Genomic DNA, 16675 nt, shown 5'->3' with positions numbered 1-16675 from the left:
ACTGTAACAAGAGACAAAGAAGGTCATTACATAATGATCCTTGGGGTCAATCAAACAAGAGGATATGACACAAATATCTCTGCACTCAACATAGGAGCATCTAAATAAATAAAGCAAATATTAACACACATAAAGAGAGAAACTGATAGTAATACAATAATAATAGGAGGCTTTAATACCCCACTTACATCAATGGATAGATCATTCACACAGAAAAATCAATACGGAAATATTGCCCTTAAATAACACAGGTGCACTTAACAGAACATTCCATCCAAAAATAGCATAATACCCGTTCTTTTCAAGTGCACATGTAATATACTTTGGGTAGATCACATGTTAGGCCACAAAACAAGTCTCAATAAATTTAGAAAGATTGAAATCATATCAAGCACCTTTTCTGAAAGTAGAAATCAATTACAAGAAGAAAACTGGGAAAAACACAGACACATAGAAGCTAAACAACATGCTTCTAAACAACCAATGAGTCAATATAGAAATCAAAGAGGAAATTTAAAAATACCTTGAGACAAATGGAAATGGAAACACAATGTTCCAAAAACTGGAGCACAGCAAAGCAGTTCTAAGAGGGAAGTTTATAGCACTACAGGTCTACCTTAGTAAACAAGGAAAACCTCAAATAAACAATTTAACCTTATACCTAAAGAAACTAGAAAAAGAACAAACAACACCCAAAGTTAGTAGAAGGAAATAATAGAGATCAGAATGGAAATAAATGAAATAAAGACTTGGGAAAAAAAGAAAGATCAGTGAAAAAAAACTAAATGAAAGAGAAGTTACAACTGACACAACAGAAATACAAATGATCAAAAAAGATTACTACAGTTATTCGCCAACGAATTGAACAGCCTAGAAGAAACGGATAAATTCCCAGAAACATGCAACCTTCCAAGAGTGAATCAAGAAAAAACAGAAAATCTGAACAGACACATTACCAATAATGAAACTGAATTAGTAATTAAAAAAAAAAATCCCAACAAACAAGCCCAGGACCAGACAACAGTAAATTCAAACAACTTAAGGAAGAGTTAATACCTATCCTCAAACTATTCCAAAAAATTGAAAAGGAACAATTCTAAATTCATTATACTGATATCAAAACCAGATAAAGACACTACAAAAAATTACAGGCCAATATGATGAACATAAAATGCAAAAATCCTCAACAAAATATTAGCAAATTGATTTCAATCATATAGTAAAAGAACCATACACTATTATCAAGTGTATTCCACAGATGCAATGATGGTTCTGTATGCACAAATCAATCAACATGATATACTACATTAACAAAATGAAGGATAAAAATCACATGATCATGTGACTAGATGCAGAAAAAGCATTTGACAAAATTCAGTATCCATTTTTGATAAAAACTCTCAACAAAATGGATATAGAGGGAACATGTATCAACATAATAAAGGCCATATATGACAAACCAGCAGCTAAGAAAGTACTCAACGGTGAAAAGCTGAACGCTTTTCCTCTAACATCAGGAACATGAAAAAGATGTCCACCATTGACACTTTTATTCAACATAGTGTTGGAAGTGCTAGCCACAGCAATCACACAAAAAAAGAGATAAAAAGTATCCACATTGGAAAGGAAGTAGTAAGACTGTCACTATTTGCAGATGACATGATAATATATATAGAAAACCTTAAAGACTCCACCAAAACACTATTGGAACTAATAAATGAATTCAGTAAAACTTCAGGATACAAAATCAATATACAGAAATCTATTGCATTTCTATACACGAATAATGAATTATCGAAAGAAATTAACATAACACTTACATTTACAATTGCAACCAAAAGGACAAAATGCCCAGGAACAAATTTTGCCAAGAAGGTGAAAGACCTATACTCTGAAAACTATCAAACACTGATGAAAGAAATTGAAGACAATATAAATGAATGGAAAGATATAAGAATTAATATTGTTAAAATGTCCATACTATCCAAAGCAATCTACAGATTCAGTGCAATCCCTATCAGAGTATCAATGGCATTTTTCACAGAATTGGGACAAATAATCCTAAAATGTATACTGGAACCACGAAAGACTATGAAAACCAAAGCAATTTTAAGAAAGAACAAAGCTGGAGGTATCATACACCCTGATTGCAAACTGTGCTACAAAGCTACAGCCATCAAAACTGTATGGTCTTGGCACAAAAACAGACACATGGATCAATGGAAGAGAATAGAGAGCCCAGAAAGAAGCCCACTATTACATGGTCAATTAATGTACAGCAGTGGAGCCAAGAATATACAATTGGGAAAGGACAGTCTCTTCAATAAATGATGTTGGGAAACTTGACAGCTACATGCCAAAGAATGAAACTGGATCACTTTCTATGCCATAGACAAAATATAAACTCAAAAGGGATTGAAGACTTAAACGTGAGACCTGAAACCATGACACTCCTAGAAGAAGACATAGGCTGTACACTTGTTTACATTGGTCTTAGCAATAGATATGTTTTTGATCTGTCTCTTCAGGCAAGCGCAACAAACAAAAAGAAACAAATGAGACATCAATCTAAAACGGTTTTGTGCAGCAAAGGAAACCATCAACAAAACATAAAGTGAACTTACTGAATAGAAATACTTGTAGATGATATATCTGATAAGGGGTTAATATCTAAAATATATTTAAAAACTCACACAATATCAAAAAAACCAAACAGTCTGATTAAAAAATGAGCAGAGGGCATGAATAAACATTTTTCCAAGAAAGGCATACAGATGGCCAACAGACACATGAAATGATCTTCAGTATCACTAATCATCAGGGGAATGCAAACCTAAACCACAATGAGATCCTCACATCTTTCAGAATGGCTGTTATCAAAGAGACAACAAATAACAAGTGTTGGTGAGGATATGGAGAAAAGGGAACCCTTATGCACTGTTAGTGAGAATGTAAATTGGTGCAGCCACTACAGAAAACAGTGTAGAAGTCCGTCAAAAAATTAAAAATAGAACTGCTATATGATCCAGCAATTTTACTTCCAGGTATTTACCCAAAGAAAACAAAAACACTAATTTGAAAAGATATGTGCACTCCAACGTTCACTGAAGCATTATTCACAATAAGCAACATATGGAAGTAACCTAAGTGTCCATCGATAGATAAGTGGCTAAAGATGCTGTGATACACACACACACACACACACAATGGAATTTTACTCAGCCATAAAAAAAGAATGAAATCTTGCCATTTGAAACAACATGGATGGGCTTTAAGGGTATTATGCTAAGTAAAATATGTCTGACAGAGAAAGACAAATACCATATGATTTCATTTATATGTGGAATTTAAAAACCAAACAAACAAAATAAGACAGAAACATACTCACCAATACGGAGAACACAGTGGTGGTCACCAGAGGGTAAGGGGGTGGTTGGGTGAAATAGATGAAGGGAAATTGAGAGGTACAAACTTCCAGATACAAAATAAATAAGGCATGTGGATGTACTGTATTGCATAGGGAATATAGTCAATAATATGGTAATAACTTTGGTGACAGATGGTTACTAGATTTGTTGTGGTGATCAATTCGTAATATGTATAAATGTCAAATCACTATGTTGTACACCTGAAACTACTATAATAATACATATCAACTATACTTCAGTTTTAAAAAAGGAGGGGAAAAAAGCTAGACTTGGGGGGAGCTGTCTCAGTTGCAGGTCTTAAAAGTTTGGGTGCCCAATATGGGGTGCAAACTCTGCTCCTCAGGGAGAAGCTCTGGATGTTGAGTTTCTGCCTGATTGTGGGTCACTGTGCCAGGCTGGGGTTTACAGCAAGATTGTGTCTCAGCATCTCCTACCCACTTAGGTGTGCGTTTTTTCTCATTTGTCCAATATGTAGGAGTCACTCAGCTAGTTTTTAGTTTTTTTCAGAGGAAACTGGTCCATATGTAGCTATAGATTTGGCGTGTCTTGGGAGGAGGTGAGTTCAGGATCTTTCTACTTGACCATCTTGAACCAGAACTCTGAAGTCAGTCTCTTGAAGAGATATCTGTACTCCCTTGTTCATTACAGCATTATCACAATAGCCAAAATATGGAATCAACCTAAATGTTCCTCAAAGAATAAATGGATAAAGAAAATGTGGTATATGTATACACACACAGTGGAATACTACTCAGCCTTTAAAAAGAAGGAAATCCTATCATTTTTAACATGGATGAACCTGGAGGACATTATGCTAATTGGAATAAGCCAGGCACAGAAAGACAAATAGTGCATGATCTCACTTATATGGGAATCAAAAACAAGTCAAACTTATGGAAGCAGAGAGTAGAATGGTGGTTACCAGGGGCTGGGGGTGTGAGGGAAATGGGGTGATGCTGGTCAAAGGGTACAAAGTTGCAATTATATAGAATGAGTAAATCTAGAGATCTAATGTACAATGTAATGACTATACATTTAATATAATACTGTGTTAAATACTGGAAATTTACTTAAAGAGGGTAGAGTTCAGGTCCTCTCATCCCTACCCCCCCAAAAAATGGTAACATTGTGAGGAGATGATATGTTAAGTGGCTTTACTGTAGTAATCGTTTCACTGTGTATATCACATTATTTTGTTATATATCTTAAATACATACAATTTTTAGTTAAAATGTTTTTAAATTTTTAATGAAATTAGCCACAGTAAAAAAGTAAAAAGAAACATAAGATTTAAATTAATTATGTCTCTTATTTAACCCAATATATCTAAAATGTTAGTTCAACATGTAATCAATACAAAAGTATTGATGTTTTACTGTTTTTTTCTTCCTAAGTCTTCAAAATCTGTTGCATATTTGCACTTACAGACATCTCAAATTGGACTAGCCACAGATAGCTAGTGGCTACCATATTGGACCATGCAGATTTGAATTACAAGAATGCCAGAAAAAGAGAATGGATAAGGGGAAACAGAGGCAGGGAAGAAACAAAATAATTTGAGAAAATGTCCAAGAACTAAAGAATACTAGTTTCCAAATTGAGCAGGCTCTGAGCCCAGCAAAATAAGTGAATTAGATACAGACCAAGGCACCTCATCATATTATTTCAAAACACCAGGGACTCAGAAACCTCTATAGGCTTCAAAGGAAAAAAAAAAAAAAGGTTACAGTCAAAGGATCAGTGGCTTTAGACTTCTCAACAACAATGGATAAATGGAAGACAGTGGATCAGTGCCTTTAAAATTCTGAAGGAAAAGAACCACCAAGCTATAATTCTATAAATACCAACTACATTGGGAGTAGATAAAAGGTATTTTCAATGATCCAAGATCTAAAAATGTAGCTTTTAGGAAGCTACTGAAGGATGTGTTACACCAAACAAGGAAGTAAACCAAGAATGATGAAAATGTGATATATAAGAAACAGGAGAAAGGTGAAGGGAATCCCTAGGGTGAAACTGTGAACCAGGCCTAGAGATCAACCAGTCTAGATGAGAGTAAGTCAGAAGGAACCAAGAAAGACTTCAAGGAAATGCAACTGATAGGATACCTAATGGGACTGATTATGGGTGTAGAAAACTGGTAGAGGTTTTGGGGTTGAATTAGTAACATGTACTGTACCCCAAAAACTAAGCAAATAAAAGAAAAAATGAAAATGTAGTTATAAACTCTGAATGTTGAGTAGTTTATATATTAAGAGGCTGGGGAGGGCATGTGGGTAAGGTGGAATGAGTGACAAAAGAGCTGAAACCTCATCTTTCATAGTGCAAAATTAATCCACTCCTTAAAACAGAAATATGAGAAAGGAGCAATATAGGCATCTTAACTGAAATGTAAAGATAAAAACCAAAATAATCAGGTGTTGAAAATGGTTGGATCTGGGGAAGAGAAAATAAAGGTCTGCCATTTATTCTAATAAATTTTGTAAAACTATGTCTAAGTCTAAAGTATACACATATGTAACTTTTAAAAGAAACATGAACAATAATAAATCTGAGTGAATAAAGGACCTTTAACGGGCCATTGCTAATGAGTATCCTTATCTCCTAGCATTGAGTACTGGTTCCGCTGCATGGATGTGGATGGGGATGGCGTGCTCTCCATGTATGAGCTGGAATACTTCTACGAGGAGCAGTGTGAACGGATGGAAGCCATGGGCATTGAGCCCTTGCCATTCCATGATTTGCTGTGCCAGATGCTTGACCTGGTGAAGCCAGCCAACGATGGTAAGATTGAATAAAGAGCCATTTGCATTGTACACCTAGGTGTACTGTATACTGTACTATATCCCACACTCCGTGCACTGTAACGGAGTGTGGGATATAATCCTGGATGGTCCTAAATTATTTAACTTCCCAGAGTCTTCCATACAGGCTTTACAAATACAGAAGTATTTAAGTTTCTCCTTTATTGTTAGCATAGAACCAACAATTGATGGCAAATTCTGTTTAAGAAATAGGCTTTTTCAACTTAAAATAGAACTACCATATGATCCAGCAATCCCACTCCTGGGCATATATCCAGAGAAAACCATAAGTTGAAAGGATACAGGCGCCCCAGTACTAATTGCAGCACTATTTATAATAGCCAGGACATGGAAGCATCCTAAATGCCCATCAACAGAGGAATAAATAAAGAAGTTGTGGTACGTGTATACAATGGAATATTACTCAGCTATAAAAAAGAATGAAATAATGCCATTTGCAGCAACATGGATGGACCTAGAGATTATCATACTAAGTGAAGTCAGTCAGACAGAGAAAGACAAATATATGATATCACTTATATGTGGAATCTAATTTTAAAAAAAGATACAAATGAACTTATTTATAAAACAGAAGCAGACTTATAGATATCAAAAACAAACTTATGGTTACCAAAGGGGAAGGTGGGGAGGGATAAATCAGGAGCTTGGGATGAACACATGCACGCGACTATACTAAAGCTAGATGACCAACGGGGACCAACTGTATAGCACGGGGAACTCTACCCAATATTCTGTGATAGCCTATATGAGAAAAGAATCTAAAAAAGAATGAATACTTGTGTATGTATAACTGAACCACCTTGCTGTACACCTGAAACTAACACAACATTGTAAATCAACTATACTTCAATAAAATTAAATTAAAAAATTGTTTAAAGAAAAAAAAAGAGAAATAGGCTTTTTCCATAGAAACAGAAAGCAGATTTAGTGATTGCCAGGGGCTGAGGATTTGGGAGGGGAGATGGAGTTGGACTGCTTGATGGGTACAGTTTCCTTTGGGGGTGAAGAAAATGCTATGGAATGTGATAGTGGTGATGGTTCTGCAACATGTGAATGTATGAAAAGCCACTAAGTTGTACCCTTTAAAATGGTTAAAATGGTGAACTTTATGTGAACTTCACCTCAAAAGAAAAATCAATTTTTATAATCAAGTAAGCATATGCATATACTTTTAAACTTCAGTAAAAGTTTTTTTCACTTGCCAAAACAGCTCTTGAAATTTACCAGATTTGTTCTTACACAGGCAAAATAACTCTACGAGATCTGAAGAGATGCAGAATGGCTCACATTTTTTATGACACTTTCTTTAATCTGGAGAAATACTTAGACCATGAACAGAGAGATCCCTTTGCGGTCCAGAAGGTACCAGTATAGTTTCAACTTCTATTTGAGGGCTGCAGTATCAGGGGTTGTGTGCTACAGATAAAAATGGTCTCTGTCTGCAGGAATTCTGGTATTTAAAGAGGTAACATTTAAAACATTTCATCACATACTGAAATGAGAGAATAAAGGACCTAGAGCACATCTCTTCCCATAGTATTAGAAAGTATATTGGGCTTAACTGTACCATTCAATTTCGGGATGACAAGGTAATGAAAACTAGATGCTCTCCAAAATAAGACAACCTTCAGATAATGTAACACTTTTTCAAGTGGTAATGATTACTGTACATGACTATCAGTTTGAAGACATTCTACAGCTTAAGAGGGGTGAGCTGCCTTCCCCATACACAAAAACCTGTGGACTCTAAGAAAACCCATGTCCAGAAAAACACCAAACAAACAAAAAGCAGAATATCACCACTTCTTCTAATCCCCTGTTTAAAGATTAAAAATTATATTGATGGAAAAGAACTGTTTCAGTTGAGTCCTATAGGAGTACAAGTACAGGAAACTTTCTGTCTTTTCTTTGTCTTCCATATGTTGCATAACTGTATTTGTAAGAATACAAAGATCAGCTTCTAAAAACAAATACTCTGCACCGGAACTTGGGGCATATCAAGATGCATTATCACTAGCCTGAGTCAGTATTATATTTCATTGAGTTTAAGATGCCCCATTATTTTATATATCTTTAAGCAATAAAAATCATTGCCAATTGTAAGTCTGAGATGCATGCCAATTTCAGAGATGTTAAAAGGGTGGGGTGAAGTTCTTAAAGTGGATTAAATATAGTAAGTAAGACATTGTGTAGTCAGTATTTAGGTACTTGCATTCTTTTAGGCATAACTAACCTTACACCCTAGGGCAGTACTAACTCAATTTCATCATGGAAAAACATCATTTTACCTAGAACGTATAATCCAAGATGCTGCCTGTATTATAGACGGAAAAGAAAATATATGCCCTTTTTCCCCCTTCATTTCTTTTACTTGTGTTATAAATTTTACTTTAAATTTTTTACCTTTAAATTTTCCTTTTTTTTCTGAGAGGTGGTAATTATCAACATTCTGAAAGTGCAGAAAGTGCTCAGTAAATTCCAAGCGCTGTGTTGAGAAGACACTGGTTATATAGAGATGACTCAGTATATAAAGAATGGGTATACAGAGATGAAAAAAGAAGAGCAAAAGGTGGCAACCAAGCATAGGATAGCGAAGGAAGTGACTGGGGAGAAAAGGGCGGTTTCTACAAGATAACACAGATAACACGGTGTCTGAGCTGGCTTTGAAAGAAGCAATAAAAATTTGTCAGAGGAAGGGATGGTACATTTCAGGTGGGCATAAGCAAACCACAAGTTGCTCCAGAGAGCTGCTGTGCAAAGTGCCAGAGGAGAAGGGGCTAGAGAAGAGCCTCTGATAACAAGGCTGAAGAATCTAGACCAAAACAGTCTAGCTGCTGAACAGCCTTATAATTTTGTAATTCAAGGTGTAGAAAATCACTTTAGGAATGTTACTTTAGCACCACTTTTAACATGTTTAAATGAAACATTTTTCAGATAGGTTTTTTTCAGTGATGTAAAACATTTGTAATGACCTATCTCCAATTCTTTGTCTTTGATTTTGTTTCCTGTGGCTGTCCTCTTCCCAATCAGGATGTTGAGAATGACAGTCCTGAGCCCTCTGACTGGGACAGGTTTGCTGCTGAGGAATATGAGACCCTTGTAGCAGAGGAGTCTGCCCAAGCACAGTTCCAGGAAGGGTGAGTGAGTCTCCCTTGGTCTTGTAGAACTTTGTTTAACAGGGGTAATAACCACATTAGGACCACCTTAAAAAATCAAGCTAGTAATCCTTTCCTGTTTCTGCCATTTTTGAATATCATAAAAATGAGTGATTTTAACCAACTTCAGTTAAATGAATATTTCCCCAGCAGTCTTCTCTTTCCTTCTTCACTAATTTCCTGAAGTCTTCTCATGTGCCATTTCCTTTAATGGAGTTGTACCTTTCACTGAAAACTGAGATCATTGTGCAGTCGTACTACTTTGCTAGGGATGTTAGTACACCCTGTAAATACAGGAGGAGGCTAGAAGAACTGATGCTCTTTTAAGTAGTAAAGATCATCGTGTTTAAAACAAATCTTTATCAGACATGGTTTTGTGCTTTCAACCCTGAACAGGAAGTAACTTCTACAAGGATTTATAATAGGGTATAATTCCATAAACGGACTGGGGTAAGAAATTAAATTATCCAAGACTTTTACTGCTTAGAACATTTCAGTAACTATAATTTGCTGGCTCTTTTCATCTTCTAGCGATTCCTTTAGCAGTTCCTATGATTCTTCCTTAGTCATTGTTTCTCTAAGCCTCTCAATTAATCCTTATTATTAATGTAATGCATTGTAATGCATTTTGAATAGGCAGTATATTAATTTGATTTAATATTCAAATAAAAGAATAAATAGTAAGTTTCCTGCTGCCCAGCTGTCCCCAGAAGCAACCACTGTTATCATTTTCTGTGTACCCTTCCAAAGACACTCCATCCCCACTCCCTCCCACACGTTCTCACACTCTCTCTCATACACACACATATATACATACATATGTGTATATGTATAAAATCAAATACACAGATACATTCTTTTATTTCTTTCCTCCTCTTACACATATGGTACCGTACTCATTATTTAGTTCCCTGCTTTTTCCACAATTTTATAAAGTTTCTGTTATACAAGATGAATAAGTTCTGGAGATCTGCTGTACAACATAGTATCTATAGTTAAAATATGGTATTGTGCACTTTAAAATATGTTAAGAAGATAGATCTCATGTTAAGTGTTCCTATAAAAGAAAAAAAAACACAAGGAAATGTTTGGAGGTAATGGATATGTTTAGTGCCTTGGTTGTGGTGATGGTATCACAGATATAAGCATATATCCAAAATCATCAAGATTTATTCACTGGGCTTCCCTGGTGGCGCAGTGGTTAATAGTCTGCCTGCCGATGCAGGGGACATGGGTTCGTGCCCTGGTCTGGGAAGATCCCACATGCCGCGGAGCAGCTAGGCCCATGAGCCATGGCCGCTAAGCCTGTGCGTCCGGAGCCTGTGCTCCGCAACGGGAGAGGCCACAACAGTGAGGGGCCCGCATAACGCATAAAAAAAAAAAAAAAAAAAAATGTATTCACTAAATGTGTACAGTTTTTTGTATCAAACTTCAATAAAGCTAAAAATGATAACAACAGAGACTGGGAGAGCAGCATGGTGAACCAGATACTTGTATTTTATGATCATTGAGGTATAAATGAGGCATCACAAATATTTGGGGGGCCCTGAGGTGTATGAAAATATTAATAAAAGAATAACTGAAGGCTGGAGAAAAAACAAATCAATAAATTAGTGATTATTCCATAAATATATTTAATGAATGTGCTAAGTTTTTTATAACTGCATAATATTCCACTGTATAGTTATACCATTATTTTACATTCCTCTGTTCACAAACATTATAGTGAAAATAGTGAAATATTAGAGATATAATGTTGCAGTGAATAATCTTATGTGTCATTTTATACATATGTGGGGTAAATTTCTAGTGTGTAGCAAACAGATAGCAAATTTGCAAAGACATAGGAGGATTTTAGAGAAACCAACAAGAAATGATGCACACACCCAGAACTAGCTATGGTGGGAGCATTTCATCCCTAGGCCTAAAAGGACAAGGAGGTGAAACCATCATCAGAACCCAAAGAGAAAAGCTATATGGAGAGGGTCACCTGACAGAACTTGTGACCTTCAGTAATGGGATTTAGCCAACCTGTGGCAACCCAGCTGAGGGATAGCTGCTAGAATATCCCGTTTCATTCTCATATCCTTCAGTATCCTGCAGGCACTTCCCTTTAGCTTCCAACCAGAAACCAGAAGACAAGAGAGCCCAATGGTGTGGTCCATTTGGGTCAGCCTCCTTGGGCACAGAGCTAGGGGAAGAGTAGATCTAGAGGGATAAACAGAAAATACCCAGCTCAGTAGATAATGTCAAACAGTCCTCCATAGAGATTGTACCATTAAGTCTCGAATATCTTTTTTGAGAGTACTGAAGAAGCCATTTCCAAACCACCTTCTTTAATCTAGAGATTTCCTTAATATGCTTAGCCACAAAACTGGGACCTCATTTTTATGTCAAAGACCCAGAGGAAACCCTTAAAATCATTCATCATTCATTGATTATCTTAAGTCTGAGTGCATCAGAAAAGACAGGCAAGTTGATTCACAGGCATGATTTAGTTTTTTGGCAGGGAGCTTCATTAGTAGGAACTGGGGTAAGTGTACTGATCTTATGAAGCAATATCACTACTGTTAAGAAGATGTGTAGATGTTTATAATAGTGAAAACTGGAGACAATCTAAGTATTTAATAAGAAGAAGATTAATAAAATTATCCTACATATACACAGTGCAATCCCATGTAACCATTAAAAATCATTTTGTGGATGTATAATTCTTAACTAGCAAAGAAAAAATAGAGATGTGAAAGAAGGCTTTGAAAGATCAAGTATAACTGAACAGAAAGGAACGAAATAAAGTTATCAGAAAATTAGGTATATATAAGGAAAACAAAAGCGATCTAACTTAAACATATTAGACAGTGGAGCAAATGAAATAGAAAAAAATATTCAAAGATAACAGAGAAGCTTTTTTTGAAATAAGACCTGAATCTGAAAGGTCAGAAGTCACACCATATCCAGGAAATACTGATGATGACTGGCCCCATAGATGTGTGGTGAATTTAACAGAATTCAAAGATAAATAAAAGTTTACTTTAGGGGCTTTTTCCATTTTTAAAAAATGCAAGTCACCAGACAAGAGGGGGAAGAAAAATCAGCCTTTCCTCAGGTACCTCCACAGTAAAAATGAATACTAGAAGATCATAAAATAATATTTATAACTTTCTCGGAGAAAGAAATTCTATATCCTAAAATTTTATACTAACCCAAGATGGCATTCAAACATGAAAACACAAATGGATATTTTGAAACATACAAGAACTGAAAGGAATAAAGCACCCATGAGCTCTTCTTTATCCTTTTTTTTATGGCTCACAGGCCCAGCCGCTCCGCGGCATGCGGGTTCTTCCTGGACCGGGGCACGAACCTGTGTCCCCTGCATTGGCAGGCGGACTCTCTACCACTGCGCCACCAGGGAAGCCCGAGCTCTTCTTTAAAAAGGACATAATCATAAAACCAAGAGATGAACCAAAATAGCCCAGAAATGGAGTGGCCATGGTGGAAAAGAAATAGTAGTGAGTGTTCAATCCATTTAAATATAAAAGGATAGAGGCAGAACATAATATTCCAGAAAAAATAATATAACTAAAAGTGGGATGTAGAGAGGAGGAAGAAATATATGTGTAAGTTTCATTAGCAGGGCCTCAACAGCTACCCTCTAAAGCTGATAAGTCAAGTTGAGGGTTTAAGGCTATTAATTAAACACTTGAAAAACCAAAGCCAGACTCTAAATATTCTAAATCAATCAGAAAACATGTACACACACAAAAGAAAAACATAGACCATGCAGCATAAAGATTACAGAACTAAAACAAATACTTTTAAGTCAATGAATAGAAATGGAACAACTCACTTATTAAAAGAAAAGTATTCAATTATAGAATGACAACAAAAGTTGAATTAAAAAAGACTAAACAGGGCTTCCCTGGTGGCGCAGTGGTTGAGAGTCCGCCTGCCGACGCAGGGGACACGGGTTTGTGCCCCATTCCGGGAAGATCCCTCATGCCGCGGAGCGGCTGGGCCGGTGAGCCATGGCCGCTGAGCCTGCACGTCCGGAGCCTGTGCTCCGCAACGGGATAGGCCACAACAGTGAGAGGCCTGAGTACCGCAAAAAAAAAAAAAAAAAAAAAAAGACTAAACACCCCAAAAAAGCTGTCCTGATAACATCAGATTCTTGAAGCAGAAACACCAAAAGGAAAAAAAAGGAGGAATTGAAACCTGTTATTTGCAGCCATAATAAAATATTCCCTGAAAATGGATACCTTTGTGGTTTATTGTCCAGAGACCATTTACAAAATACATATTAGGCCACAAACAAAACTTCAGTGGACTTCTAAAAAGTAACAGTAATACAGACCAGCTTCTCATTTCAAGGAGGTACACAAAGCATCCTGTAGTTCTCAGTCTCTCATACCATGTAAAAATGAGAAACACAGAGCACCCCCTGAAGTGATAGGAGAAACTTTCAGTGGACTAAAAGAAGGAAAGCAGGTGGAATCAGAGTGAAGAGGGAGCCAGAGCTTAGGTTCTGTGCAGGAAGATGAGGAAGATAACTGCCACAGATAAAGGGAGCAGCACGTACAGATGGTTCATACCTTAATTTGACTGAAACCAAGAGCAAGAGGGAGACCAGAAGAAGAAGCATCCAGGGAGGTTGAACCCTGTACATCCCATCCCACCCATAAAGGAAAGACAAAAGCAGTGAGTATGGGATCTTGGGGCAGCATGGCCCATCCATCCCCCTATTCCCATTTAAAACACTAGCAAGCCCACATTGCTCTCTCCTAAGCAGCCAGTGCAGAGGCAACAGTCTGTTCTCTACTACATAGTAAAGTGGACAAATATCAACCAATAAAATACTCAACAAATGGAAGAACTTTCAACCCTGGAAGGAGACTCAGTACAACGATCAGAACAAGACATCAAAATGGGTATATTTACTTTTTTTTTTCCTGCACCGCACAGCATGTGGGATCTTAGTTCCTCAACCAGGGATCGAACCCGTGCCCCCTGCAGTGGAAGCGCAGAGTCTTAATCACTGGACCGCCAGGGAAGTCTGACTATCTTTAGAGAAGTAAGAGAGAATATTACACTCTTCAAGCAAGACCAGCCAGTATCTTTCCAGTATCTGGAAATGAAAAGAAAAAAAATCTTAATGAAAAAACACAATCATTGGGCTAAATAATAGAATGGACACATCTGAAAAGCTTTTGATTTGGAATATTGATTGTGATACAGGAGTAAGAAATCCTTGTAGAAACCAGCAGAAATAATAGCCAAATAATTCCCAGAATTTTAGCTGTTTAAACAAATAAAAATATACACAGAAACAGGAATCAGCAAATTTTTTCTGGCCAGGTAGTAAATATTTTAGGCTTTGCAGGTCTCTCACAATTACTGAGCTCTGCCACGGTGGTGTGCAAGTAGCCATAATATGTAAGCAAGTGAATGTGGCTGTGTTCCAATAAAATTTTAATAATAGACACTGAGATATTAACTTCAGGTCATTTTCACATCGTGAAATATTCTTCTTTTGATTCTGTTTTCAAATTTAAAAAGGTAAAACCATTCTTAGCTCATGGGCTGTACCAAAACAGGTGGTAAGACAGATCTGGCCCACCGATGGTAGTTTCCCAATCCCTGTAGTATAGTGAAATTTCAGAACATAAAAGATAAAGAACTGAAAAGCTACCGGAGAGGGAAAAGAAAAGATTACCTACAAATTAAACACAAAAAGAAATAGATACACTAACTAATATGTATAAAATAGATAACTAACAAGAACCTGCTATATAGCACAGGGAACTCCACTTCACTTCACTATACAGTAGAAACTAACACAACATTGTAAAACAACTATACCCCAATTTAAAAATAAAGAAAAAGAAAGAGAGCATTTCACTGAAATACTGAAAAGAAAAAAACTTTGAACCTTGAATTCTGTTCCTATTTAAATGTGAGGGCCAGATAAAGACATTTTTAGACATTCAAAGATGCAAAATGGTTGCCACCCACAGATGATCTCTGAAAGAAATATTAAAGGGTATTCTTCAGCAAGAAGGTAAATATATCCTAGAGGAATAGTGGGATACAAGAAACAACAAAATTAGTAAAAGTTATCCTTAGAATTAGGGAAGTATTGATTATAGATACTGTTAACAGAGAGTAAAAGAAGGTCAGGGTAATATGCTATGAATCTTTATTAGAGTGAAGAATATAGACACTGATAAATTTATATTTAACAATGACCAGAGTTAAAGTATGTCTGTTCGGCTTCCCTGGTGATGCAGTGGTTAAGAATCCGCCTGCCAATGCAGGGGACACGGGTTCGAGCCCTGGTCCAGGAAGAACCCACATGCCACGGAGCAATTAAGCCCATTCACCACAACTACTGAGCCTGCGCTTTAGAGCCCGCGAGCCACAGCTACTGAAGCCCGAGTGCCTAGAGCCCATGCTCCACAACAAGAGAAGCCACCGCAACGAGAAGCCCACGCACTTCAATGAAGAGTAGCCCCCGCTCACCGCATCTAGAGAAAGAGCGCACAGCAACTAAGACCCAATGCAGCCAAAATTTTTTTTTAAGTTTAAGGAAAATCACTAAAAGAATAAATATTAAATGGAAAACTTTCTAATCATTTTTAGAAAAAGACAGTAGAGTATTAACTGGAAAAATAGTTGTATAAAGAAAACTCAATCTACTAAAAGACAATGTGTTTATCAGTATTCTTTTGGTGAGAAGTGACTTTAACTCAAATTGGCATAAGGGGGGGAAAGCATTAGCAAAAAGGAAATTATTGGCTTATAGAACTGAGAAGTCTAGGGATAGTACTGACTTTAGAGACTTTGACTTTATCTCTTTTATCTCTTAGATAATGCTTTCCTTTCATTCTTTCACTCTTCAGCAAGTTTTTTATATGTGGTGGCAAGATGATACCTTCAACTTCAAATAAAAGAGAAAATCCCTTTCCCACAAAGTCCAACAAAAGCCCAGGACTTGTGTTGGCTCTGATTGGCTTGGTTTGGATCTACTCCCTGAACCAGCTCCTGAAGGAGTTAGGCCTAGAACTTAGCTTGGACAGGAATCAATTTCATCCAAACCATGTGTATTCCCAAGGAAAATTTGGGAATTTTGAAAATATGGACCCAAAAAAGGAAATGCTATACTGGTAAAGGAACAACAGATGTCCACTACAGTAAGAAAGGTGACAAAAAGACAAAGACAGACAAAATAAATGGACAAAGTAAGTCCAGATATAGTATGAATCACAAA

At 36.6% G+C, this 16675-nt stretch overlaps 1 protein-coding gene across 4 annotated transcripts in view; it reads left to right on the top strand.

Annotated features, from left to right (window-relative positions):
* Nucleotides 1-16675, top strand: part of PPP2R3A (protein phosphatase 2 regulatory subunit B''alpha) — a 217192-nt gene that overhangs the window by 183308 nt on the left and 17209 nt on the right. For all 4 annotated transcript variants that reach the window (XM_081235603.1, XM_081235605.1, XM_081235602.1 and 1 more), the window contains 3 exons: nt 6037-6212; nt 7497-7615; nt 9284-9390. In XM_081235603.1, the coding sequence (XP_081091729.1) occupies nt 6037-6212; nt 7497-7615; nt 9284-9390 (402 nt within the window). The remainder of the gene's footprint in view (nt 1-6036; nt 6213-7496; nt 7616-9283; nt 9391-16675) is intronic.

This window comes from Mesoplodon bidens (genome assembly GCF_964165515.1).
Source record: "Mesoplodon bidens genome assembly, chromosome: 5".
Lineage (NCBI taxonomy): Eukaryota > Metazoa > Chordata > Mammalia > Artiodactyla > Ziphiidae > Mesoplodon > Mesoplodon bidens.
This window is presented reverse-complemented; position numbering and strand designations above follow the sequence as displayed.